At 33.7% G+C, this 27,357-nt stretch overlaps 1 protein-coding gene across 50 annotated transcripts in view; it reads right to left on the bottom strand.

Annotated features, from left to right (window-relative positions):
- The window catches only part of LOC106883022 (histone-lysine N-methyltransferase 2C), a 218,650-nt gene that overhangs the window by 158,341 nt on the left and 32,952 nt on the right, over window positions 1–27,357 (bottom strand). For 42 of the 50 annotated variants that reach the window (XR_016241013.1, XR_016241014.1, XM_089348824.1 and 39 more), the window contains exons 13-28: window positions 26,431–26,621; window positions 25,579–25,693; window positions 25,427–25,484; window positions 24,633–24,760; window positions 19,675–19,815; window positions 18,296–18,403; window positions 17,071–17,166; window positions 15,700–15,804; window positions 13,260–13,441; window positions 12,954–13,118; window positions 10,072–10,184; window positions 8,695–8,895; window positions 6,636–6,851; window positions 3,463–3,627; window positions 3,218–3,334; window positions 2,844–2,983 (exon numbers count right to left, since the gene is read on the bottom strand). Coding sequence is in view for 48 of the 50 variants with exons in the window: in XM_089348824.1 (XP_089204950.1) it covers window positions 2,844–2,983; window positions 3,218–3,334; window positions 3,463–3,627; window positions 6,636–6,851; window positions 8,695–8,895; window positions 10,072–10,184; window positions 12,954–13,118; window positions 13,260–13,441; window positions 15,700–15,804; window positions 17,071–17,166; window positions 18,296–18,403; window positions 19,675–19,815; window positions 24,633–24,760; window positions 25,427–25,484; window positions 25,579–25,693; window positions 26,431–26,621 (2,241 nt within the window). In the remaining 2 variants the exon portion in view is untranslated. The remainder of the gene's footprint in view (window positions 1–2,843; window positions 2,984–3,217; window positions 3,335–3,462; window positions 3,628–6,635; window positions 6,852–8,694; window positions 8,896–10,071; window positions 10,185–12,953; window positions 13,119–13,259; window positions 13,442–15,699; window positions 15,805–17,070; window positions 17,167–18,295; window positions 18,404–19,674; window positions 19,816–24,632; window positions 24,761–25,426; window positions 25,485–25,578; window positions 25,694–26,430; window positions 26,622–27,357) is intronic. The other 8 variants (XM_089348828.1, XM_089348839.1, XM_089348848.1 and 5 more) reach the window with 3 other exon arrangements.

Raw genomic sequence — 27,357 nt, 5'->3', positions numbered from 1 at the left:
AAAGCATACATAGAATAATGAACAAGAAGTTATTATTCCAAGATTATGCAGTATTTTATTTCTCAGATGTGAACAGAAATATGAAAGAGGAGTTGGATTTAATTAAAGAGAAATTTATTAAGATTAAGATCCATAAAGAGTAATAAACTAAAATGAGAAAATTAGCAAAAATCTTGAAAATGCTTATCAATATGGTTTTAATAGATATGGTAAAAAGTCATAAATTAAATAGCATTTTAAAATAACTAAGGAACTTCCTAGACTTTTAAAGTCTAGTACTGCAAGTAGCCACAACCATTGTGTCCTGAAGCACACATAAAGCCGATTCAATAGTGCTATTGCCTGAAGCCAAAAAAAAAAACAGGAACCAAGCATTGTCTATAGAAAAAAACATCCTGTTTACACCATATATGTTCATATTCTGGACTTGTTAAGTTAATTTCTTTTGACTTTTCAATTTTTGAGCATTATAACAGGTAGTTAGAAATCTGTGATACTATTTATTAATTTATTTATTATTATTATTATTATTATTATTATTATTTGTGAATGACTTAATTAGAGAAATACAGCTTGAACTTGGGACAAACATAATATTTCAGTGTTATCGACACACACCACCATTTATCAATTCTGAGCAGGAGTAGAATTATTATGTAGCTGATTATTGCAACAATGCTTTCATTAGTGAATGGTACACATTAAAAGAAAATTCATAAATTTACTGATATATGTAAAATGTAGGATACTGGTGGGTTTCATCATAATCATTTAACATCCACCTTCCCTGCTGGCATATGTCAGAGGTTCAATAGGATATGACAAACCATGGGACTGCATCAAAGAATGAAATTTACAGTGTAATGGGCATTTCTTTTATGGTACCAGCACTAATGAGATCACCAAGTAACTCACAAAACAAAACATCCTCTTGACTGAGTGGTGGTATAATAGAGAGGGAGGTAACTTTATGCCTAGTGTTGAAAGGCTAAAATATGCTAGGACAAGAGCAGCTGCTATGCTGTAAAGGAAACATGATTACCCCACATTAAAGATGAGTAGGAATTACTGTCAAGAGAGGTAATGGTGTTGATGAGGTAACAGGGTACCAAAAAGTGAGTAGAAGAGAGAATAGGAACAAAGCATTAGGAAGGGCAAATTCATAAGAGTAAGAGAGGAGAACAACAGAATGCAGTGAATGGTGAACAAGAGTGAAAGTGTAGTTTTCAGTAAATATGTGATGGAGAAGATAGAAGAAAAAGAAGTGACTCGGGGAGGAAGAGGTGATAAGTGGCAGCACAGTAAAGGTGAAGAGCAGCAGTATAATAAAACCATAGATAAATGAGAAATAAGGTTATGATGTGTAGGGTGGGTGGATAAAAATGACAAAGATAGAGATCAGTGGTACAACAAGAGTGGCTGGCGAACTAAGGTCAGGGGAGTTGATGACAGATATGAGAAAGATATGAGAATATAGCAATCATAAGTGGTAGCTTAAGAGAAAAGGAGAAGTAAACTGGTGGCACAGAAAGGGATGATCAGTGGAAAATAAAATGGGAAGAGATGATACTGAGAATGAAGGGAGGGGGGGGATGACAAAAGAAAGTGGTTCCAGGGAGAGGGATAATATGTAGCACAAAAAGGGATGAAATATTTGTAGTTCTACTCCTATTTAATTACAGCACCTGAATAGTTCTATAGTTAGAAGAGTGATGGGTGTTGGAAAATGAGGTGAGAATGAGTGCAGAGGCAGGGTCCAAGAATGTGTATAAACAAAACATGGTGCTTTTTAGGAACTCGGTTTTGCTGTGATGGACAGTTATTCACAAACACAGCAAATCACCAATCATCTTGGCCCTTTGTCATGTGGCTCACTCAACATCCTGGGGTCAGTTTTCATTAATTTCTTTCTCCTATGTTTTCCACAGTCTCCCTCATCTACTAGTTCCATCCATATTTAGTGATCAGTACTACTTTATGCAGCTGCCTTTATCCATAATGTTTGTAATAAGAGTAAATAACAGTAATTTATTGGTGATGTGGGCCTTAATGTTTTCAGTTATCACCTACCTCCACTTCTCTCAGCTCTCACTTTGAATGGAGGAAATCAGTGCATATTTCAGAATACTTTTTCTAATGTGAGTTGTGCAGCTTTCAAGTTACAGAGACTACTGGAGTATAAATTCAACTTGGAGACAAGAAGTTGATGTCAAGGAATTAATATTTTGAAATATATATGAAAACCTGTATAATCAGCTTGTCTGTATTCAACTTACCTCAACAGGTGAAACTGATATCACAGGAGGTAAAAATAACATTCACAATATACACCAACATTCATTGCATCCTATCACTAAATTTTTTCTTAATTTATGAAATCTTTTCATAATTTTTATACTGGGTTAACAGTATTTCATCAAAATTTTTAGTTTTCAACAGGAAAGGAAATTTATTAGAGTGAAAATAGAGGAATTTAAGAGTTAAACTTTCTACATTGTATAAGATGTGGTTCAAAGTGTAACTGAACTGAATGTTTCTGCTAAACCTGTTTTTTATCTATATTAACTCAAAAAGGGGTGTTCACAGTATTTATAGATTCTCCTACATTGGCGTAGAAGTGTAACTGCATGAGGTTTATATAATTAATGCTTAGTTTGGATCCTGACAGTTAATAGAGCATAAAGGAATATCTAGAGATACAAACATATATTCTGACAAAAGCATTTAAATGCTTATAACCTACTTTAAAAATATTAATCATTTTACATAATTTGATGTAATTTTTAATAAAATATTTTTCATACTAAAATCAATTTTCCAAAAGTAAAAATTCAATATTTTACCTGAAGATAAGATGGGAAACTATCTTCTAGTTGACTTTTCCTTTTCTGTCGGCGACGTTTCTTTATTTTGTCTGACATCAGTCCACTGATTGATGAATCTGTGATTGAAGACGGTCCTTCATCAATGCAGCTACCCTCAACTAAAATTGAAGAAAATAAGTTTATGCAAATATTAAATCATAAAAACAATACTATATTAGATTACATAATATACTCATCACTCACACAATTATAAAAGTCTGTAACTAAAGAAGTTAATTCATTAAAATATCTTTTGAAATGTTTAAAATTAAATAGTTTCTTGTCTAACTACCTAACAGTAAATGCTTTTTATATAATTAAGAACTTGAAATTAACAATCCTTTTGTACTAACTTGTATTTCCTATTTCTGATTTCAATAGATCTTCATTAACATCAACCTGACGAGATGGTGACTGACGGCTTGCGGTCAGGCGTACATTTCTTTGCCGAACTATAAAACCACCCACTCCTGTAATCAGAACATTTATAGACGGAATGTTAATAAACCAATTCCAACTAAGAATTATTTAATGCTGAAGATAAAATTTCATCAACGAAATGATGAAAATCTAATCAAGACCCAACACCTTAACTTACCAAGACCTAATTGCTTTCTTTGTCTCTTTTTCTTAATCATTTCTTCACCATTTCCTTCTTCCATTTTAATTTCATCATATTGAGAAATAACTGTTGACTGAGATGATCTGAAGACTGAATCAGAATCCATATCAGATCCTTTTATTTCAGTCGAAATCTCCATATCTAAAATAAATTAATTTAAAAAAACATCATTCTTAAATTAATCTTATATTAAGAAAAATTTTCTTAATTGGAGATGCTATGAAAATGATGCTATGAAAATGATGCTATGAAAATGATGCTATGAAAATGATGCTATGAAAATGAATCAAAACCTACTCCTATATACTAAAAAAACTCAGTAGCAGTGGTACAAATAATGTCCTAACAAAAAAATAAGAAAGAATATATTTTTGCACTTCTGTACAGCTAACCTCTCGTTACTTATTACATCACTGTGTGTGTGAGTGCAACATATTACATCACAGTGTGTGTGAGTGCGACATAATGAACACAATAATAAGACAGGCCATCATATAAACAAAGTGTATGTGTATGAGAGAAATACAGAGCATAGAAGAGTCTATAAGTCCAAACACAAGGATGGAAAATATACCAGTTCGTATCCAAGGTACACAGTATTTGAAGTGCTGTATCAAAAAGTTGTAGCGGCAAGGCAAAGCCAAAGTAGGACACATGTTGTGTTAGAGTTGAGGCTTCAATGCTGTGGCCGGTTACTTGGTACAGGAGTTCTCGCAGGTTGTATTCGCTGTTAACTATGGTGAAGCATTTCACAAACAGCGTGGATAAAAGCTGTGCGATAGTTGCTGGTGGTGCATACATAGAGAAGTTGGAGTAGACGCTGGTGGTGGCGACAAAGGAGTTTGCAGTAAGCTATTGAACAAAGTGTTGGATCTCCATGAAGTGGTGTCGTGTCGTCGCTGGAACTGGCTGTGTGTTCTGTGGTCAGCAGCTAGACCTCAGAAAGTCTAAAGCCGACTGACAACTGGGACGATGTAACAGCTAGCTATTTATAAGATACCATCGGCTCAAACACGGGTTCAGAAAGACTATCCCATGTGACCTTATCTGAAGGCTGCAATTGGTTGGGTTGCACCTTGGCACGAGATAGAACAAGAGACAAAAATATGCCAATACCAACCAATCAGAGTGATGGACACAACAGAGTCCAAAGATGCAGCCGAAGGCTAGCTGTTAACCACTACATCTGCACTCATGTATATATAGCAGACACAGAGAGAAGTACACTACACATAGGGTTGTTGCAGGCTTTTTTCAATCTCCATCAATGTTGGTTTTAGGCAGGACTTTTTGCTACTTTAAGAATGTTGGTTGAGGTGATTTGCAACCTTTGTCTCTCATTGCATGAGGGCCTTCCTATCCCTAGGAATCTTGTACTTTTCTGTGTTGGCCTTGTGTTTTGGGACGTATTTCTGAAATATGGTTTGCAGTTCGTTTCCTCTTTCTTCATTTCTTTTGTGTCTCCCTACCTTTTTCTTTTTCCTCCCATTCTCTTCCTGTTTTTGATTTGACCTCTCTCCTCTTTCTAATCATACACATCTCTCCTCCTTCCGTCTATCCATTAATATTTCAAACACATTCCCAAATTTTATTCACACCAAAAAACCCCCTCAATTGAACGCCATTTACAAGGCTCTATGCTTGGAATGACCAAATATAACTACAATAGGAACTCACACACAAGGTACGAGACACTTCATGACTTATATACACCATTCTACTTGAATAATGGAACTGCAAATACAATGTCCCTATGTATCACACTTCTATTTTTCATTCTCTTACTTCCCTCTGTACTTCATATCTTCTCTACAATAATTAATACTCAAACATTTTCTCACACCGTCTGTAATGAAAGGATATATAAAATATCCCGGAAACAGCTGTAAGACCTTTTTCCATATAAATGTTCTGAAAACTATTTACAGCCTTGGATATTTTATTTCATTCTGTCAATTTATATATATATTTATACACACACACACACCACCCTTCACTAGACCTGTATATGAAAGCCTGTATTGTTCCATCCTCATCATCCCACTTGTACCTTCTTCCTGCCCTCCCCATCCATCGCCCTATCCATTTCAAGCACCATCCTATCATTCATAACTCTAATTCTCAACCTGTGATGCTTGCTGAGTGCTATCCATGACTCCTTTCCTCTCCTCTCATTTTCTGTCATGCCTACACCCTCTCATCTCTCCTTTTCTGGCCTACCTCCCATGACCTCCTCATCTCGCTTCACTGACACTTTCTGAATGATTACACTTGGGTCTATATTTTTTCGCTTTCATGTTCCCCTTCCCTTCACACCTCTTGCTCATACTTGCCTTTGTCATATGAATTTGTCCACCCTTTGTCACTAAACACTGACACTAATCTCTGCCCTTTTCCCTTCCAAACTCCCCTCCCAATAGTGTCTACTCGATTACTTATAATATTAACACACTATCACAACTATAAACACTTTACCTTTTCTCATCACCTTGTTGAAAATCAGCTCATCTCTCACCCCATCATTTTTCTTCAGTTACAAAGGACTCCATTAGGCTTTTCCATCTGCAAGTTGCAAAGCAACTTCACGGGTACAAGTGCCATGAATATTGCACCCAGTACACCGTGTTTGGTTTCAGGAAATGCATCCAATTGTAGAAACCATACCAAAATAGGCATTTGTGCACATGTACTTCAACTTTTCCTCTAGTTAGTCAATTTTAACATTTACATTCATTGTGTGTGAACATCCATTAATTGGCACTTAATTCAGCTAAAAATGTTTTACAATTAGAATGCAACAACTCATTATATTACCAACACAATACTGAATTTCTACAAAGCAAGCCAAATTTTCTTTCAATTGCACATAATCAGTTATGTTTCTTAAGTTGTAATATTCATTCCAGATCACTGTTTGAAACCTTTTCTATCAGATTTCAACTTAATTCAATGATTCACTGAATACACATTAGATAACTATTTTGTAACTGTGCAGTTGTTGTTGCTGATGGATGTGATGGCAGTAGTTGTACAACATCAGCACGGATGATGATAATGATATTCCTCCTAAACTACAAAAAGCAAAAAGTAAATAACACAATTTTATTAGCAGCTCCAAAATGTGAATGCGTTAAATAAATTTCAAATACCTTTTTCGCATGTATCTTCATTCTCAAGAGATGAGTCTGATTTCTGCCCTAGAGCTAATAAACGAGCAACACTTGGATGTTTTATCTGAGGGTCAGTCTTCTTAGGTCGGGATCGTTGTTTCTTTTTCATCGCCATGCTAGCAGTTATATTTTGAATATGTTGCAATCCCAATGCTGATAATGTTACACCTTCATAAATATATTGCCTTGGCAATTCTGTAAATACATTCAAATTCATTACAGGACTTCACATTTATACAATCATTAAATATAATTTCAACCAAATTAATGTTTTTTTATTTTTCCCCAAGTGAAAAATCTTATGTTTCTCATTCACATTTTAAAACATTTCTTCAAAGTCTTATTACAATAACATGTTTTTAAGAAATGGAAGCTAAACTCATTTTGTTTTGCATTTCATTATCTGACATCAAAACAAGTTGATATAAGATAATACAAACCATGAACATTAAAATAAGTGGATGCTCTAAGTTATATAACAGAAACATAAACACTAGTTTTGTAAACATTCTCAGTAATCTTAATAAAATAAGCATCTTGCAAATAGCTGTCTCTACACTCATACACAAAAGTAGTAATAGTTGCAGCAGCTGCAAATGGAAGAGTTACTAAGTCATAATCAAGCAGTCTTCAAAGCAAACAATATAATAATTTCATAATGTGTGTGTGTGTTTGTGTGTATATGGAGAGAGAGAGAGAGAGAGAGAGAGAGAGAGAGAGAGAGAGAGAGAGAGAGAGAGAGAGAAAGAGAGAGAGAGAGAGAGAGAGAGAGAGAGAGAGAGAGAGATTCAAGCAAAGCATCCGAACTAATATGGTCTACCTTTCTAAATAACAAATATCCAAAGAATTTACATGGTCATACTAATAGTCAATGTTTTAAATTTTTCAAAAAAAATAATTCACATGTCATTTAAATTACAGAATAATTTTCAACATCCATTTATATTCAAAATGTTCTACATGAATATTCAATAAATGAAATGAGATATCATGTAATTTTGATAAGTTTTGTACATACATAATGCTGAATATACATTAGTCAATATATGTAACACAGTTAAACAGGCATGTTAAGAATCTTTCTGGAAGCTATCTTGCCTTGAAGCTAGTGTGTGTGTGTCCATATGAATACACATATATCCCAAGTTGCATGTTTTTATCTTTAGCACTGTGTGTACATGTGCTGGTATGCCTGTATACATGTATATAGGCATACCAGAAGCAAGTGGTATGTGTATATGTGATGTGAATGTGTGTGCATGAATGTACTCCCAAGTATATGCACTTAGTACCAGGATTGAGTTTATGTGTTTGCATATATAGCTTGTGTATGCACAATGTGTGTATACACATGTAGTGAGCAACATTGAATCTTTATGCATAGGTGTGTTTTTATGCATATATATAACCATCTTGAACCTACAGATTCATGAGGTCAATGCTTATTTGTATTTTCAAATTTAGGCTGAGAATATAAAATTCTTTGTTGAATGGGATGCCAGTATGTTGCAAAATTAGCAACTAAATTAGTTGTAAAAAGCTAAATTTTAAAGGTCAGTTTTGTATAGCATAAATGTCAGTAGTTCACAAAGATACTTTTGTTCATGTGTATCAGAATCTGAACATTTAAGTGTATCATATTAAATTATAAAATAATTGTATAGTTCTAAATTACATAATTTGATTTTAAAGCAAATTGATGTCCTTGGAATCATATTTCAGAAATTTTTTTAACCTTTTTGTTACCATATTTCTGTTCTAATACACTATTTAAATTAATTTTGAAATTATTTAATTTTCAAAAATAATGACAAATTTAAGAAAATAACTTTAGGCTAGTGAACATAAGTTAACATGGAATTTTGATGGACTTTAATGTAGAGCACTTTTAAGTATGAAGTTTGTATCAGAGAACCAGAGGCAGTCACATGCAAGTTGGTATTAGAGGGGTTAAACTTGAACACCCTCTGAGTATCTTTTCACTGAAGGAAAAAAGAAAATCAGCATTATACAAATGAAAGTTTTTAGTGTTTCATACCTGGAATAGGTTGGGGCCATTTTTTAGGTTCAACCTTTTTTTCTTCAACTTCCTTAGGTATAACAACTGGTGAGGGACATCTGACTTTTTCCTCTTCTGGCTCAGGAGGTGGTGGTGGAGGAGGAAGTGCTGGAGGTGGTGGCGGTGGTGGTGGTGGTGGAGGTGGTGGTGGTGGCGGCGGTGGTGGTGGAGTAGGGGGTACTGAAAAAAAAGTTTACATCATAAAAAAGAAAATTTTCTTAACTCACTCAACTTATGAAATATTAACCCCTTGCAGACAGATTTAGTACCGACAATCTTTGCTGTGTACCAGTATTAGGCTGTTTACTAACTACACAATTTTTCATACAAGGAATTTTACAGTGTATTTACAGATTCTTCTCAGCGTGGTATATTTGGAAACACGGTGCTGCACAGAGTGAGACATCACACTGCTCACACACCAAATGTTTTGATGCGGTCAGTACCACTTCCTCTCTGCAAGGGGTTAATTTTGTCAAAACAAAAACAAAAAAATAAAAGATTTTTAATTAGTACTTAAAAATTGATGAAATATTTTATTTACACTAGCCAGACTCCTAATTAAGGTTATGCCTTATTTCTTTGCGTACTCTTTACAAAACCAAAAACTGCATATTAAAGATGATTCTTTTGATAATACCTTCAAAGCTGTTAATTCAATATGAAGTGCATATATCTCATTATTGAAGTTCATACTTCTGGAACAATAAAGACCCTGTATGTGTATCATTAGTCAAAGTAAAATGGCTTTCCAGCTGATAGGTAAGCCTTCATTCATATACACTTTGACAGCTTTAATCTACCATTCAGCTATAGTTTCCTTGCAATACTTCTAGTTTCTTCAATGGTATCTGCTTACTCTAACTTCAAGATTGTATACACTCTGCACTTAAATGCCTTTGGTGTACCTCTCTCTATTGCTACCATCTCTGCAGAATATCCCACTCTCTATATCCATATAAAGCATTCCCTCTGCCTCAATCTGAATGGTTAAATCAAACAACTAACAAGTATCATTTCAAGATAAATATTGGTTTCAAATTTTGGCACAAGGCCAGCAAATTTGGAGTGGGATTTGGGAGTCCATTGCATTGACCCCAGTGCTCAAGAGGTACTTACTTTATTGACCCCAAAAGGATGAAAGGCAAAGTCAACCACAACAGAATTTGAACTCAGAATGTAAAAACATGATATTCTGCTAAGCATTTTGCCCAGATTGCTAACAATTCTGTCAGCTCACTGCCTTACTTCAAGATAAATATTGACAATTTAATCTCATCTACAAAGAGTAAAAAGATTACAGACATACACATTCCTCTTCTGAATAACAAAATAAATTTATATATTTAAACTTACAAGGTCCTGGTTGTCCAGTCTTAGGACGACAGAATAAACAGTGATAGCCAGCATCAGCTGCTCGTTCTGCTTCATCCTCATTCTTTAGGCCATCACAACTAGCATGGAGCCATCTAAAATATATCAGATTTTGATAATATACATTTACTGTATCTGCACAAGAGAATAATCACAATAATGAAATCAGTTGGATTTAATTAGTTTTTCCTACTTGTGATTTCTACATATCAGATAAGAAAACTGGTTTGATCACTTCTTCCCTGAAATGGCAATTTGAATCATTCACATTACCCATTTCTTCTCACCTTAAGTTGGGGGTCAATTACAAAAATTTCAGCAATGTCAGTTAACATCCAAACTTCAAAACAAAACCATTAATGCCAAAATTAGTGAATATGTCATCAATGGAACATTTGGAATGTTTCAATTTGCATATACATTTTCTTCTAATCCTGTCTTATTTTTACCTCATAGTTTTGGGGAGCTAACATATTCTGTCTCTTTAAGCCTAATGGTGATCTATGCCTCAAAGCAGCCAGATGTACTTTTATACATGCTGTGTTAATAGCAAATTTGTCATTTGTCTCCAACTGTCTTAATTCAGAATTCACATTCATTCAGCTTGATGTACTAACAAAGTGTGTGAAGTGACCATTACAACTTTAAGACATTCATGAGTTCTCAATTATGATTCCTTCAGGTAGATTTCAAACTACAGCAAAAATTAGCAGCTTTTAATTCAAATTCAGAGATGTCATCCTCCACTCATCAAAAGGCCCTTGTTCATTTGTCTCTTGTGATCACTGAATGCTTTCTTCTACAGGAGATCAGCAAAGCAACCCAATTGGTTCCACAGTATTCACACTGGATATTGTTGATATCACAAGGCCAGACATACACCTGAATATCTGGTGCCTTGATGATGCAGACTTAGGGGTCTCCTAGATGGAGTTCTTGCAATGATGAAATTGATGGTTGAGGAACTACACAATAAGGATTTTGAATTGGGTAATGTTAAATAGGAATTCTGAATGCCTTCATTTTCACATCAAGATACAGTAGATCTTATTTACTGAATCTTTCCCTTTCAACTGCTAATCCATGGCAATTCCAATTTTCAATCATATCTTCCAACACACATTTCTCTCTCTCTGATTCAAAGCCTCAAATAACTACATATAAACTGTGATTTAATTCAAACTTATCAATGATTTTTCATTTCAAAATTATTTTATCAATTTCAAAGATAATGTATATTCCTAGGTACAGTCCCTCAGATGTTTACAAACTCTGCAACTTCTGAAGACTTAACTTGTGAGAAACTTGAAAGTTTGGCCAAAATAGGATTTTCTTTGGAACCCTTCTACTCAGCTGCATTACCCACAAGTGATTCAGAGATCTAGGTTTACACAAATGCAGTTTTTTTCTCCTGACTGCTGTTTCCCTTCTCCTGGCCACACTTGTTCTTTGGTGGGGCAATACCACCTCAACTGGACATAAGTTTGACAGGGAGGAAGATAAGCTATATAACTGACAGGACCCTAGTTTGTCAGCCCCAAGGCAGTTTGCTTGACCAGGATGAACTCTACAAAGTTCTCCAGAATCAGAATCAACGTTTGTGAAGTAGTGAGATGCTTGTGTTCCTGATGAACCTCCTAGACTGTTATACTAACTGAATGCTAGTTGCTTCACTCAACATTTAAGATACATTCAAGTGAGCCTTAGCAAAAAATATCAATAGCTAGTTTTGAAACTGTAGTAACGCCGTGCGCATGCGTAGTCTCACGCATGCGTAGAATTAAACAACCAAGCGTTCCCGCTCAATTCATTCTCTTTCTTGCTGGCCAGCATAGAGCAATGGACGTGTCAAGAGTGTCTCTAACATTCGAACTCTGGAGACAGCCTCTTTACGTGTTAAGCTGTCTCTCTACATCTTTCGGACTTACGCTCGACAGCGCGCTCACACCTACATAACAACGTCCCAACAACAGAAGCTGTAACAACAAGAACTAAAGATGTATATATTTACCACCTGAATAAATGTTGTTTAAGTTGATAGTCTGGAGTTCAGCGTTCCGTTATATTCCTTAATATTATAGTAGGAAAGTCAGGTATACAATCTAAAGATGTATAACCCACTTTTACTATAAAACTTAAGGATTATTCAAGGATGATAAAAAGAAGCCTAAGAGGCTTACCAGTTGTCTCTCAAGGGAGATACCCTATATGAAACACTAGTGATTCTTTCATTCCCTTACATAGTCTAAACAGTGTGATAAGGTAAGGGCTACTGCATCCATGGATAAAGAGTAAATTGCTGATGTATCACTAATTGTACATTTTTCTATCCAAAATATTTGAGATGTTTAGATGAGCTGGTCATTAACCACAAAATTCTTTACTTCTTTGATAACTCATTTAACGGAAATGTTAAGAGACCTCTGAGAGTGCATGGCTGTTCTTGTATCTCAACTTCAGATACAAGAACAGCCATGGAATGATGAGTTGATGAAATTCCACAAATCTTATTGTTTTTTTTTTCTTTGTTCTTTATCTTACATAAGGCAAACTCAAGTTCATTTCTAAAAAATCTAATTGAAAAATGAAAGAATTGAATAACAAAAGTTTATTTTATCTAATTATATCTCTTCAAATTTGTATACATTCAATGAATTCCCTGCAATATCAATGACACTGTCTTGACCATTCAATCCAGACATGTCAGATACAATAAAATTAGATATAAGCTAAAAGATGTACAAAAGAATATTCCAAGATAAATGAATTTTGCAATATTTAAAAGTGAAGATGCATCTATAGAATTATCGATCAATAATGAATTAACAATTTCTAAATTAATTTTAAAATGTCACAGAACTTACCTATCACACTGTACACACTGTATGACTACTTCTTCTTCTTTATAGGCTTTATAACAACAACAACAAGTTGTCCTGCTGGAACACGGTCCACATAAAGTGTAATTATTTTGCCACTGGGACAAAAATCCAGGTGATGTAGCACCACAGTTAACACACCATACACACCTATAACAGAATTTTCCACAATTAAAAACTGTTCAATCCAACAATTAAAAATGTAAGGCTTCATTTAAAAAAACATTTAATAATCTAACTTTTTTTTTAATGTCAAAATAGCATGAAAACTATATTTTTAATTAAACATACCATTTACACTTCCATGGTCCTTTAGGTACTTGATCCAATGGTGGATCAAGGCAATATATATGATAGCTAATATCACATTCATCGCATAACAGTAAGCGGCCTTCATCATGAGGTTTACCACAGCCTTCACACACAGTACAATCCAGGCAACGCCATCCCTTCTGAAGAACAACTTTGGTAACCTAAAATTTAAGTAAGTAGATTTAGTTTTGTTAGATAAAACAGCAAAAAAACATGAAATTAAAACATGAACAAACATTTTTACAAGAGAGTGGGGGTCTTGCTGTTACTCTTCAAATAGGAATATTTTTGTTTGCGACTTTTCCAAGTTTTTGGTTCTGGATTCAAGTCATTTTGTGAATGGAACATTTTTGGGTCTATCCTTTTCTCTTGATTACGGAATAAAGATTTCTTTCTAGTCTTGTGATCATCATCATTTAACATCAGTTCTCCATACTAGCATGGGTTGGACAGTTTGACAGGAATCGGCCAGCTGGAGAGATGCCAGAGCTCCATTTGTCTGTTTTGGTATGGTTTCTACGGCCGGATGCCCTTCCTGACACCAGCCACTTTACCGAGGGTACTAGGCACTTCAAACATGGCATCAACATGGGTGCTTTTAAGTGGCATGAGCGTGGGTGCTTTTATGTGGAACCAGCATCTCTAAGCCCACAAGACTGGAATCTCTTGGCTGAGAGAGGGATGTAGAGGACATGCCTGTATGCATGGACAGCCACAATTTTACTTAGCTTAATGAGTCTTCTCAAGCACAGCAAACTACCAGACGTCTTGGTCCCTTGTCATCTCCTGTCAGGTCTGACATCTGAAGATCCTTTCTACCTATGTGTACTACATCTTCCTGGGCTTATCCTTCCACACACTCCCTCCACCATTAGAAATTTGCACTTTTTGATGCAGCTGTCCTCATCCATACACCTCACATGACAATACTAATGTGCTCTTCTCTCTCACACACTATATTTATACCAATTTTTTCTCTAAAATCACTTACACTCTATCATACATACACACTCACATTACCCATCCAGCAAAACATGCTAGCTTTGTTTCTTTCAAGCCTCATGTCCTCAGTAGTCACAACCCATGTCTCACTGCCATGTAGCATAGCTTTCATACACAGGCAGCATACAATCTGCCTTTCACTCTGAGGGAGAGGCACTTTGTCAGTAAAAGTAGTAGTAGTAATTCTTTAAACTTTGCCCAGCCCATTTGTATTTTAGCAGCTACACTTTCAGAACTATATCCTAAGTAACAGAAACCATCTACTACTTCTAAGGATCCATCCTCACCCGACATTTGAGGAAGTCTATTTCCTGTACATTCCTCATGTTGCATGTACTTGCATGTCTTCTACATACAAAGACTACTTTCTCTGTTAACCCAAATGTGATACAGCTGCACCTCTTATGTGTCCATAGACTGCACTGGATACACCATATGGAGTTTCTACAAACACTTTTTCTATATACTGAGTAGGGCCATCTCCCTGAAGGGATCAGTGATTTGTCTGTTTTTCTACTTACAAGGATTTTGGTCTTTGCTAAATTAACTCCAAGGCCCTCTGATTCCAGACCTTGCTTTCACACCTGAAATTTCTTCTCTAGTTCTGGTAGTTATTCAGCAATAAGAACAAGGTCATCAGCATACAGGTGCTCCCAAGGGCAGACGCTCTTAAATTCCTTTATTATGGCCTGAAGAACTATGATAAACAAGAGCTGAAATCTGATTCTTGATGATGAACTACCTGTGCACTAAATTTCTTGCTATATTCATAGCTGACTTTCACCTTATTGACATAGTGTGTACAGCTCTCACCAACCACTCATCTATACCTAGCTTCCACATTACCCACTAGATACGGGGGTGGGAGACCCTGTCACAACTTTCTCCTGTCAACAAAAGCCAAATGCAGTGGTTTATTTTTGGTTAAGTACTTCTCTTGCAGTTGCTTTACTAAGAAGATAGCATCAGTAGTGCTTCTTGGCACAAAACCAAACTGCCTCTCGTCTTGACTAACTCTCCTCATTAATTCAGCTTTGACTTTTTTTGTAACTTTCATCACCTCATTTATTTTTTTTAATACAGTTTTTCTTTTTAAATTCAACACAAAGCATGCCAGTATGAAATTAGTTAGCATAAAAATTACTCATGCCTAGCCAGTTCTTAAAAATTTGATACAATTTCAAAGTAATTCAATAATCTTTCTAACAATTCTTTTGGTCACCAGTTTACTTATCTGGTATCTTTGCTCTATGGTGTGTGTGTGTGTGTGTGTGTGTGTGTGTGTGTGTGTGTGTGTATATATATATAGTTCTATACAAAGACTAAATAGGATGGTTTAGTAAAATGCTAGACAAGTATATAAAAAGGAAACATTTCTAAAAATTATTCTTTTGAATTTAAAAAAATGTTCACTTACCTTTATATTTACACAATATGGATGATAACACTGACCACATTGAGAGCAAATGATTACTCGGCTCTCTTCTCCAATGCCAATACTCCCACAAGTTTTACAAATATCCTAGCAAAAGAACATTTTAAAATATCATCTAGATTTATTATGTAAAGTATTTTGAAATTAGAAATAAAGTTAAATAGATAGAAGGAAACCTAAATGATATTCTTTTTTTAATTCATGACACACAATAAAACTAATTCTGATAATTTACCAATCATATAGAAATAATTTTTTACATGAACAGTTTAAATTATTTGAAAAGAATAATGAAAGCTATCAACAGAAAAAAGTGATGGTTGAAAACAGAGAGTGCTGTGAATGTAGATAAAGGAAAATTCTCAATGGACTATCAACTGAAACACCTTTCCAATGTGCAATCTGCAAGATTGCATTATGTAGAGTAAGATACTTAACAAGTTTCCATGGCAGGAATATTTATGTCTATTTCTTATTTGATTTTCATAAAGTACATTTCAAATTTACCTCATTTTATTTATTCTATTTGCTTGTAATTTTAATTAACCTGTATGAGGAGTGACAAATTTTATGAATCATTACTGTGTTTGTATGTATATTTATTTCATTCTGCAAACATTATTCCAGTATTTTTGTTCTATTTTACCTTTATGGTGCATCTGTTTCATGTGCATTTTAGTTCAACTGAAAATTCAATCATGCGCACAATGTTAGACTAAAATGCAGCTGTAGAATCAGTTGTGTATTAGCTAATAATTCATTTTCTATGTAATTAGATTTGCTTTGAGAGAAAGACTAAGTAGTAGATTTAAGAATTTTTTGTTGTTCCAAAAACCAAATTCATTAGTCCAAAATCTAAAATAGTTATAGTCGCTTTATCAAATTAATCTAAATTCATGATTATTTTAAGATTTAACTGAAGCAATTAGGATGTGTTAGGAAAGGGTTAAATCAGACAATTCTTTTTGTTTTCCATTCCTTAATTTTTAGTTTCCAAAATGTTAACCTCTATAATTTCTCTTCTCTATTGAATGTTTATATTATTATTAAGTAAACTTTTATTACTTCTGCTTAGTCACACAGAAGTAATAAACTTAATATAACCATTTAACAAGTTATGTTGTTTACTATGAGTTCACAACAAATTTTTCATTTCTTTTTAAAACACAATGCAATGACTATGTATAAATTAGCTTACAAAATTAAAAGTATTAAAAATGTTACAAGAGAAGATTGAAAATAAATAATAAATATTCAATAAAAAACTGAAACAGAAATTAGATAAAACTAAATAAAGAAAATTATACTTTACAAGAAAAATGAACTGAGAGCAAAAAAATTATTTTTGTTTACCTGCTCTAGTACATATTCATCTTTAGAATTGGCAATAACTACAGTAGATGGATGATCATCAATTTCTCCATTATCCACTGCTGTAGGATAGAGTGACTACAAAGAAAAGAATGTTAATTATGTTACCAAAGTAATATGTATAAATAAATACATTTCTCAAAAGATTGCACCACAAAAAAGTTGCAAGATATTTATATTATTTAGTCATAACACAAACTTCACATTTAAACCATATTTTTTTTATAATGAAAAATTGAAATGTTAAAGATTTTAAAATCATCACAAGTGTCTTAAATTATTGTGCTCAATAGCATTGTGACATATGATAATTTTAATGAGTAAAATATAAAAGCAATAACATAATAACACAGCATGGTTGTGATAGAATTTTAAGTCACAACTTATAATCAATTAAATTTGTCACATGGAAATTAAATTTACACAGTTAAAACTGATTAGTAAAATATGAACCTAAAGCAACTAATAAATGACTATAACACTTTAAATAAAGTAAATTTTTCTTTACAAAATACGATTGTTTTAAGTTGCGTTAAAGAAAAGACATTCATCATTATTATTATTCAAAACAGGATCTCTCCTTATATCTCATCTATGAAACTCCAAAATAAAATTGCTTTCTTCTTTTGCTCAAAATCTATCTTAAGTACCATTAATTTTTTTCATACCAGTCATCTCTCTCTCACATCTGTCAATGTCTTCAATACCCAACTGCTTCCATAAGTAACTATGGTCAAACTTTCTCCTAAGTTCATACTGCAACTTCAACACACACTCTATACTTGATTCATTCCTCTTTCAATCATTATTTACTGCAAACCACTATTACATCTTTCAAATATATAATACACTCTAAAATTTCATGTTCTTGTGAAAAATATGTTTAAATTATAATTGAGTGACTACTTTTTAAATATATTGTTGGAAAGATCATGAATGCATTAATTCTTACAATTTATCTCTATGTGTAGATTTTCTTTTATTTACATATGCATTATTAAATAACAATTTGCTTAACAGTAGAAAGAAATCCCTGCTGCAAACTGTAAAGTTAACTGCTGAATATTTCAAGTGATCTTATTTTAGTTATAGCTTTTAAAAAGCATATTTCTCAACACATATCTAAACCTTAAAAAAAGTTAATCAAAAGAGAAAATAGAAAAAATTCTGCATTTATCAAATCATGAAACATTTTAGTTGTATTTACTTGATTCCCAACATTTTGACCAGTCTTCACTTTTGTTCTTGGACCTCGCCTTCTATCTCCAAGAGATGTAGGACGTTGACGTCGTCTTTCAGCAGCAATTGGACGTCCCTGAATAAAATATGTAAAGTATCATATTAGAATACAATTTTTTAATATACTCTACTAATTCAAAACCGATTACAAAAAAAATACAAGTCATTTATAAATCAAAGAATATTAATGTTTATTTTAAAATAAAAAATTTGTATACTAGAAGGGGACTTTCAAACATATTTAACTTCAACTCCAAGCTTGACATTGACAAGAAATTCCACTAGGTAGCCATTGCTAGTAAGATATTCTAGTTAAGCATAGCAAACCCATGTTAAAATTTATTAAGTCTATTTAGATGATATAGTATACATATGTATTGACCAAACACATCTTGTAAAAATCATAATAAAAAATGTGGGGTTTCAATTTGTTCAAATAATTTCACCTTAACATCAATAAGGATGAACAGAGTTAATTTTATAAATTCCAATAATGACAGTGAAGACATACAAAAGTGTAATTCAGATGAATGTTTAAGTGAACTTTGTTAAAGTTTGATAAAGATTAGCAGAATGCAAAGAATAAATAAAGTATGAAAACAAAATCCAAAATTTACACGTGTCAGTATAATGTGTGCATTTGTAAATGCTTCTTCATAGACAAAAAATTACAAGGTTGGCAGTTTTGTAAAAAGTAACCTGGTTGAGCTAATAAATTAATGTTTATTAGTAATGAACTGAAGAATAAGAAAATAAAAAATATTTAACATAATCATTGGATGACTAATTACTAAATGAGTATTACATAAATATGAAATTGTAAAGAAACTAATTTATTTTCAGTATGAAATAGATTGGGTATAACAAAAGTTAGTTTCAACAATTATTTTAAGAAATATAATATTACACAGGATTTTTTTTTTGTATATATATATATATATATATATATATATATCTCATCAGTTAAGATCTAGATCTAATTTTTGTATGCTACCATGGATTGGACAGGTTTGCAATATAACATTTTGCTATGAAACTCAATCTTGCATCATTTCAGTAAGACTGTTCAAACAAAGCATATTTCTACATATCACTGCTTTCAACCAGACTTATGCTTTTAAACCCAACATACATCATCCATTTGCATTACCTGTCTCCGATCCCCAAATAACATTACATCAACTCTACTATTCTAACTCATACTCAAATTTTCACAAACCAAAAGTTCTCTAAAGTTTTAATTACAAAACAAATAATCCAAATATGAGATAATAATAACTTGTTTTTCCTTTCATAGTCGAAATCAAATTCATAATATACTTTTATTGTAATTTAAAGAAAACATACTTTTGGCCTTCCAGCACCAATTTTCTTCCTGCCAACAGGATGCATCTTAATTCCTTTTGGTAAAATGTCAGGCTGCATTTTAGATGCTGTTTTAGTCCATGTTGACCCACTAGTCAAGGAAGTTAATTGCAGTGGAGATCCCTATAATCAATGATTAAAAGAAATTTATATATACATAGACACACAAAGCCTTAAAAGAAAAGCTTTCTGGAGATCAGCAGAGCATTATGTACAACAATGCTGCCTGAAAGTCTGAGAGCAACATTAATAAGCAGAGCAGTCTATTGTAAACATGACATTTGTGTCACCTCTCATTTTAACGAGAGTATACCTTTCTAATTCAGGAGTAAGAAATATCTACCAAATATCTCATGTATAAAAAAAGTAGAGATAATAAGTAATGCATCCAGGCACAATAGATGTTGGCAATGTGTTATTAGTCTGGAAGATGTGATCCACATCTAGTACCTAGCCAAAAATGTCACTGAAGTAATATATCATAGCAAAAACACTATACAATATATTTCAAAGAAGGTTAGTTCAAGAGATCAACACAAAATACTGATGGAATAAATTCAACACCAAATCTACAAAATACAAACATAAAGAGTGGCAATGAAGAATGAACAAATGCCCTATTGTGAAATTTTGTTGTCCAGCAAATAGATATTTCAAAACAAAAAGAGTGTGTGTAGACTATATATATATATATATATATATATATATATATATATATATATATATATATATATATATATATATATATATAGCCCAATTACTGAACTATAAGCAGGTTTTGTCAACATGAAATGGAAATGATTGACTTACAAATTACTAATTGAATCCATCAAATAAAGTAATAAATTATGCTAGATGTTGCAGAAGTTTAGCTTATAATTTTTAGAAGTTATTTACTATACAACTAAGTGACTGACAACACAATAATTAAATAGTTATCTAAATATTGAACACACACTTATACATATCCACACATACTTTTCTAATTTTTCCATAGAATATACTGATATCATACTTTGAAAAGAACAGCTTACTTGTGTTGCTAATACCTTACTATTATGCTGAAGGGAGATTGCATGAAAGTTTAAAAAGCCAAGAAAACCCAAACAAGAGGTACATAGGAAAATGTTTAATGAATTTATAAATTAAGAGAAGGGACAGAGAGAGGTAGAACTTAAGATTATTAAACAGTTAACAAATGACATATGAAAAGGTGTTAATGTGAAGAACTAGATGGCTCCAGTACCAGCAAAGGAAATAAATAAGAAAGTACAAAGGAAAAGATAACACTCTAGAATGTAGCACACATCATCATCATCATCATCATCATTTAATGTCCACCTTCCAAACTGGCATGGGTTGGACAGTTTGACAAGAACTGGCCAGGCAGGAGTCTGCACCAGACTTCTGTGTCTGTTTTGACAGGATTACAGAAATAGAGACATGAGGAAGAAAGTACATACAATGTATGTTGAATGGGTTCAAACATGCGCTGGTGTGAGAGGATTATTAATTTATGTAGTAGCTACATTTAAGTGTGTATAGAGGAAGTGTTGAACTGGATCTAAAAATGGCATAAAGATGAAAGTACAGTTCTATATTTAAGAGATGAAGAATTATGTACATTATTTACATTTGACGGATATTTGTCCTCATCTTGTTTGTTAACACAACATTTCAGCTGATATACCCTCCATCCTTCATCAGGTGTCTTGGGGAAATTTCGAACCTGGGTTCTCATTCCTAAGGTATTTTTCGATGTTGTTATTATTATTATTTAGGTCACTGCCTGGAATCGAACTCGGAACCTTGGAGTTAGTAGCCTGCGCTCTTAACCATTACACTATATGCCCATGGGCATATGGTGTAGTGGTTAAGAGCGCAGGCTACTAACCCCAAGATTCCAAGTTCAATTCCAGGCAGTGACCTAAATAATAATAATAATAATAATAATAATAACAACAACAACAACAACATCGAAAAATACCTTAGGAATGAGAACCCAGGTTCGAAATTTCCCCAAGAACCTGATGAAGGCTGGAGGGTATATCAGCCGAAACGTTGTCTTAACAACAAACAAGATGAGGATAAATATCCGTCAAATGTAAATAATGAAGATGAAAATAGTAAAATGTTTTGATACCAAGAAGATAAATTGAATGGAGAAGACTAATTAGCCTTAACATCAATGGCTAGAATATAAGCAGATGGAAAAAGTTCAGAGAACTGAATGTCATTCAAATGAGTGGAGAGCATTACTGAAAGGAAAGGAATATGCTGCATATGTAAGATGGGTTATCATTTATGACATTTCTTACATATGAGTAATGAATGTAGAGTGCATAATAAGTTGGGAAAGAGAGAAGAGACTATTTCGGTAAATGATCAAAGTATTGATGAGAAAGCAGAAGACAAAATATTACAGAAAATGGGGACAGAGTGAATGAAGACAGTTATGGAGAGAAATGGGATAAGATGACTGTGTTATGTACTGCAGGAGAGGAGTGAGAGAAATGAATGTGGAAAGAAGTAGCAAAAGAAAACAAAAAGACAAAAGAAATACAGAAGGAAATGGGGACAACAGGATTGATGAAAGAGGATGTAGAAGATAGGGCAAAATGAAGAAGACTATCATGCAGCCCACAAAGCTAAAATCAGCATTAGCAGGAAAAATTATACCTTACTCTCCCTCTTCTGATTTTTCTTATGCCTAATTTTTCTTTCAACTTTCTCATATATGCAATACTGACTTTGTGTATCCAGTGGAGCATGCTAGCTTCATTTCCTTCTAATCTTTTACATGTTCTCTACATTCACATTTCATTAGCATGTAGCATTGCTGTTTGTACACAAGCATCATACAATCTACCTTTCTTCCAGAGAGAGGAGCCTTTTGTTACCAACAGCAGTAATATCTCTCTCAACTTTATCTAGCCAGTTCATATTTAGTAACTACACTTTTAAAACCTTCTCCTCCACTGCTAATTAGGTCACTTACGTAACAGAAACTGTCTACTATGCCTAAAGGATCCTCCTGGGCATTTGAGAAAATCTATTTCCAGTGTGCTCTTAGTATTTATTGCTCCTGTGCATCTACCACTAACATAGTCTACTATCTCAGTTAATCTTCCAGTGATTTTACTGCACCTTTTATGTGTCCATAGTTTGCACTGGATACATCATAACAAATTACTACCTTTACTTTTTCTACCTATCAATCAGGATTATTTTCTTGAAGGGATGAGCAGACTATGTTTTCCTGCTCACTAGGACTTTGAGTTTTCTAAGTTAACTCTAAGGCCCTTTGTTTCAAGGTTTTGCTTCCACACCAGCAATTTCTTTTCTAATTTTACAACAAATTCAGTTATAAGAGCAAGGTCATCAGCAGAGAGGAGTTCTCACAGGCAACCAATCTTAAACTTTTTTGTTACAGCCTGGAGGACACTAATAAATAGGAGGGGACTAAGAGACAAGAACTAGCAGACTTCTGCCTGTACACTTAATGTCACTGTACTCATTTTGAACTCTCATCTTGCTGACAGCACCCTTGAACATGTCTTGGAAGGCTAACACCATTCATTCATCTACTGCTAGCTTCTGCAGCAATCACTAGATCAAAGAGTGGAGAACCTTGTCAAAAGCTTTCTCCAGGTCAACAAAAGCCAAATACGGCAGTTCACTTTTGCCTGAAATTGCCTTACTTAGGAAGAGAATATTAGTGGAAATTATCTGTGGTATGAAACTGAACTGCATCTCATCTAGTCAAGTCCTCTTCCTTGAAGTTGAACAATAACTCTTTCTGTAAGTTTCAAGACCTGGTCCGGCAATTTGATACAACTGTAATTACTCGTCTCTAAGGCATCACCTTTAACTTTGTAGTAGTTGACTATAATGTTGCTACAGTCATTAACTATACAGGTGACTGGTAAGAGTTCTATACTAATTATCCCTGGCAGCATATGTGCTTCTCCCTTAACTTATCAGAAATTACTGGGCTGGTGACGATCCTTTTAGGCTTGTCCTTCCACCTTTCATACCTCCCTAATTTTCTAAACTCGGCCATTTTTCAAATGCATCTTAATCACCTCACACCAAATCTATACTGAAACTGTGAGCAAAAACTTTGAAAATATCCTGCAATGGAGTCATGTCACCTTCAACAATAAAAAAAAACACAATCACTGCACCTATCAAGAAAACATTACCACATCTCATACTCTTTAAATATGAACAGCAACTAAATCCCTAAAAATCAACTTGAAATGCTAGATCTTATTATTGCAGGAAAGATCTCTGCAAAAGGACATCCTCAACCTAGCAAAAACTACATCTCAAAAACTGGCCATTATCTTCAGAGCTAGAAAAATACTTCAGCCCCCAACAACCACTGGCTCTCTACAAAACTCATAAGACTCACATTAGAGTAATGTCCCCATATCTGGTTCAAACCATTACACACACACACGAAGAAAGGTTACCCATTTACAAACCCACTCCAATCTTTGGCCTTCTATTTACCTTTGCTACTAATAGTACACCAGTCTCTGTTCCTGATAACTAGCTAACCTTGTGCCACATCTACCCAGGGACTCCTGATTCAAACATCTCTTCTTTCTCCTCATCCATATTGTATCCAATCAACCAATATTGCCTGTCCATCCTGAGAACATCAACTATTCGGAACTCCCTTCATGCACGTGTGTTTACCACAGCCATACACTTGTGGCAGTTTAAGTGGAACATTACAAACATCAATCTCACTAGTCTCAAATGTTTGAAAAGTAATGTGTGCTGCACCTAACTCCAGAGCAAAATATTGATAAAAAGTTTTTTAAAAGTGCCGTATGTAGTGAGAAGTACAACTAGCTTTATACAGAAGATCTGAGAAGATAATACATAAAAATAAAGATTTAAGTTCAATAAGTTTACTGTTAACATACTTTTTCCAGTGAGCTCATATCAATATCCATGCTTGAAGTTGAATCATCATTCAAATAGAAAGAATCTTGTGAACTTTGCACTGTATTTTCTCCAGCCATATCTTCTTTCATAGAAGAAGAATCTCCATCTGAAAAATCGTATTTTTCATACAAACAAAATTCACATTTTTACAATCATTTTTGCAAAGAAAGTTACTGGAAAAGAAACATGCACTAATATTTCAGATAAAATACATAATTCACTCTGGTTCAACAAATCTTCAGGTGTATACAATGAAGTTTTTTTGCAGAGACTAAATAGAAAACCATGCAATAAGACTTGACTGGCATGCCTGAGGATTTTTTTTTTTTTTTACTGTTCAGACTACCAACTATTATAATCAGCATCACTGATTTTACTTTTTCTCATGCTGCTTTAAAGTTGGCTGAAACTCAAATACAATAACCAGGTTCTTCAGTTAATGTTTAACTACATAATTGTAGCTATAGTCAAGAATGTGTATGTGTGTTATCAATAAATCAGTCAATAAAAAGATAAAACGGAACAGAGAGGTAAGTCAAGCAAGCAGTTGAAATATCACAAGAATCTGTCCAAAATATTTGCAACATGCCAGTGCACTATATTAGTCTAAATGTAATCAACTTCACTAATTAGAAGTTCATTTCTTGCCTGATACTCAAAGTACTAAATAAAGAATGAAGTGTGATATTTTATTTCATTCAGTCTTTCAAATAATTTATGCAATAAATTAGATTTATTGATTGATAAGGAAAATATGTAAATAAATTAATACCTTTAGTCGATAATTCTTCAAACATTTCATCCTGACTTCGTATACCAATGCTGCACAGCTGTGAAAAGCAAATTAATATTATTTTTTTAGAATTAGTAATAATAATTAGAGTGATTAAAAGTCAAACCATTATCAAGCAAATGAAAAAGTACCTCAGAATCTCGGTTTCGACATACTGTGCATACATAATCTGTCTGGCATTCATTGTCTTTAAAATGTAGTGAAAATGTACTATCTACAGTTTCAACACATTCTACATGAACATACCTAAAAAGAAAAAAAACGACATATTAAAACAACTTGTAAATAATTATAATGTAAAAATACACAAGTAATAACAAATAAATTAAAATGTTAATCAAATATCAAAAAACTTCATTCATAATATGAAATTAGCTTAAATAAAGTGAACTGGATTTTTTAATGTTAACACACAAATCTAATTTAAAATGCTAACACTGACCATTGAAAAAGGTAATTTGTTCAGTTCTATATTCAAGAGATGAGGAATTATGTACATTATTTACATTTGATGGATATTTGTCCTCATCTTGTTTGTTGTTAACACAACGTTTTGGCTGATATACCCTCCAGCCTTCATCAGGTGTCTTGGGGAAATTTCAAACCTGGGTTCTCATTCCTAAGGTATTTTTCGATATTATTATTATTCAGGTCACTGCCTGGAATCAAACTCGGAATCTTGGGGTTAGTAGCATATGGCATAGTGGTTAAGAGCGCAGGCTACTAACACCAGTTGCCGAGTTTGATTCCAGGCAGTGACCTTAACAACAAAAACAACAACATCGAAAAATACCTTAGGAATGAGAACTCTGGTTCAAAATTTCCCCAAGACACATGATGAAAGCTGGAGGGTATATCAGCTGAAACGTTGTCTTAACAGCAAACAAGATGAGGGCAAATTTCCGTCAAATGTAAATAATGTAAATAAAGGTAATTTGTTGACTAAATTTCTGGAAATTAAAATATTACAAAATTTTACTCACTTCTGACATATTTTACACTGCAGCATTGTCTTTTGAGTAAAATGCCTATAAGCTTTTCCACAGAGAGGACAAGATAATCCTTTATTACGCTGTTGATAACAACTGTCACAAACGGAATAATTTAGGTGCCATCGAGAACTTGGTCCACTACCAGGTGTTCGTGAACCACAATCTCCACAAACTCGACAATTCTGAAAATAATATAATATTAAATGAAAATTTCTTTTTGTCTTAATTTTATTAATTTAGACCCATTTTCCATGCTAAAATGAGTGGTGGTTTTTCACATACTTAGATGTTTTGGGTCTTTTGAGAGGTTTATGTGTGTGATAGAAAAAAATGCTGTTAAACATACTTAATGTTCTACTTTCCAAGTACATGACATTAAAACATCTTTTCCATTGTGTGCAGGTGTATCGAGATGGAAGTAAAAAGAATCGAGATCTCTGCTCTCCTGCATTGCAGGCCACAAGTCCAACATTGCCAAACAGCTCAACATCAGCCAGATGACTCTCCACAGAGTCACAGAGAGGCTCAAGAACAGGAAAGACTTCAAGTTGTCAACCGTTTGGCTGTGAGAAAGGCCTTTGAAAGTGATCTGAAACTCAAAATGACTGTGCTTGTGAAGAACAACAATATCTCGGTGGTCACGATGTCCAAGCCCATCAAGGAGGTGGTCAGCAAGAGCTTGAGGTGCACAGAAAGGCTTCTGCTCACTGACTGTATGCAAGAACAACGTCGGGAGTGCTGTCATCATCTTCTCAACAACTTTAAGTGTCATGGCAATCAAATACTCGTTTTTGCTTATGAAAAACCTTCATGATCAATCCAGTTGTCAACAAGCAGAACTACCGCATGGTCAGCTTTAGCCATGACATCTCTGAAGTCTGCTATGCGTCCACGACCAAGCATCTGTCCTCCATGATG

This window comes from Octopus bimaculoides, chromosome 3 (assembly GCF_046866305.1).
Source record: "Octopus bimaculoides isolate indiv1 chromosome 3, ASM4686630v1, whole genome shotgun sequence".
Lineage (NCBI taxonomy): Eukaryota > Metazoa > Mollusca > Cephalopoda > Octopoda > Octopodidae > Octopus > Octopus bimaculoides.
Note: the sequence above shows the minus strand (reverse complement) of the source record. Positions and strands in the feature narration are given on the sequence as shown.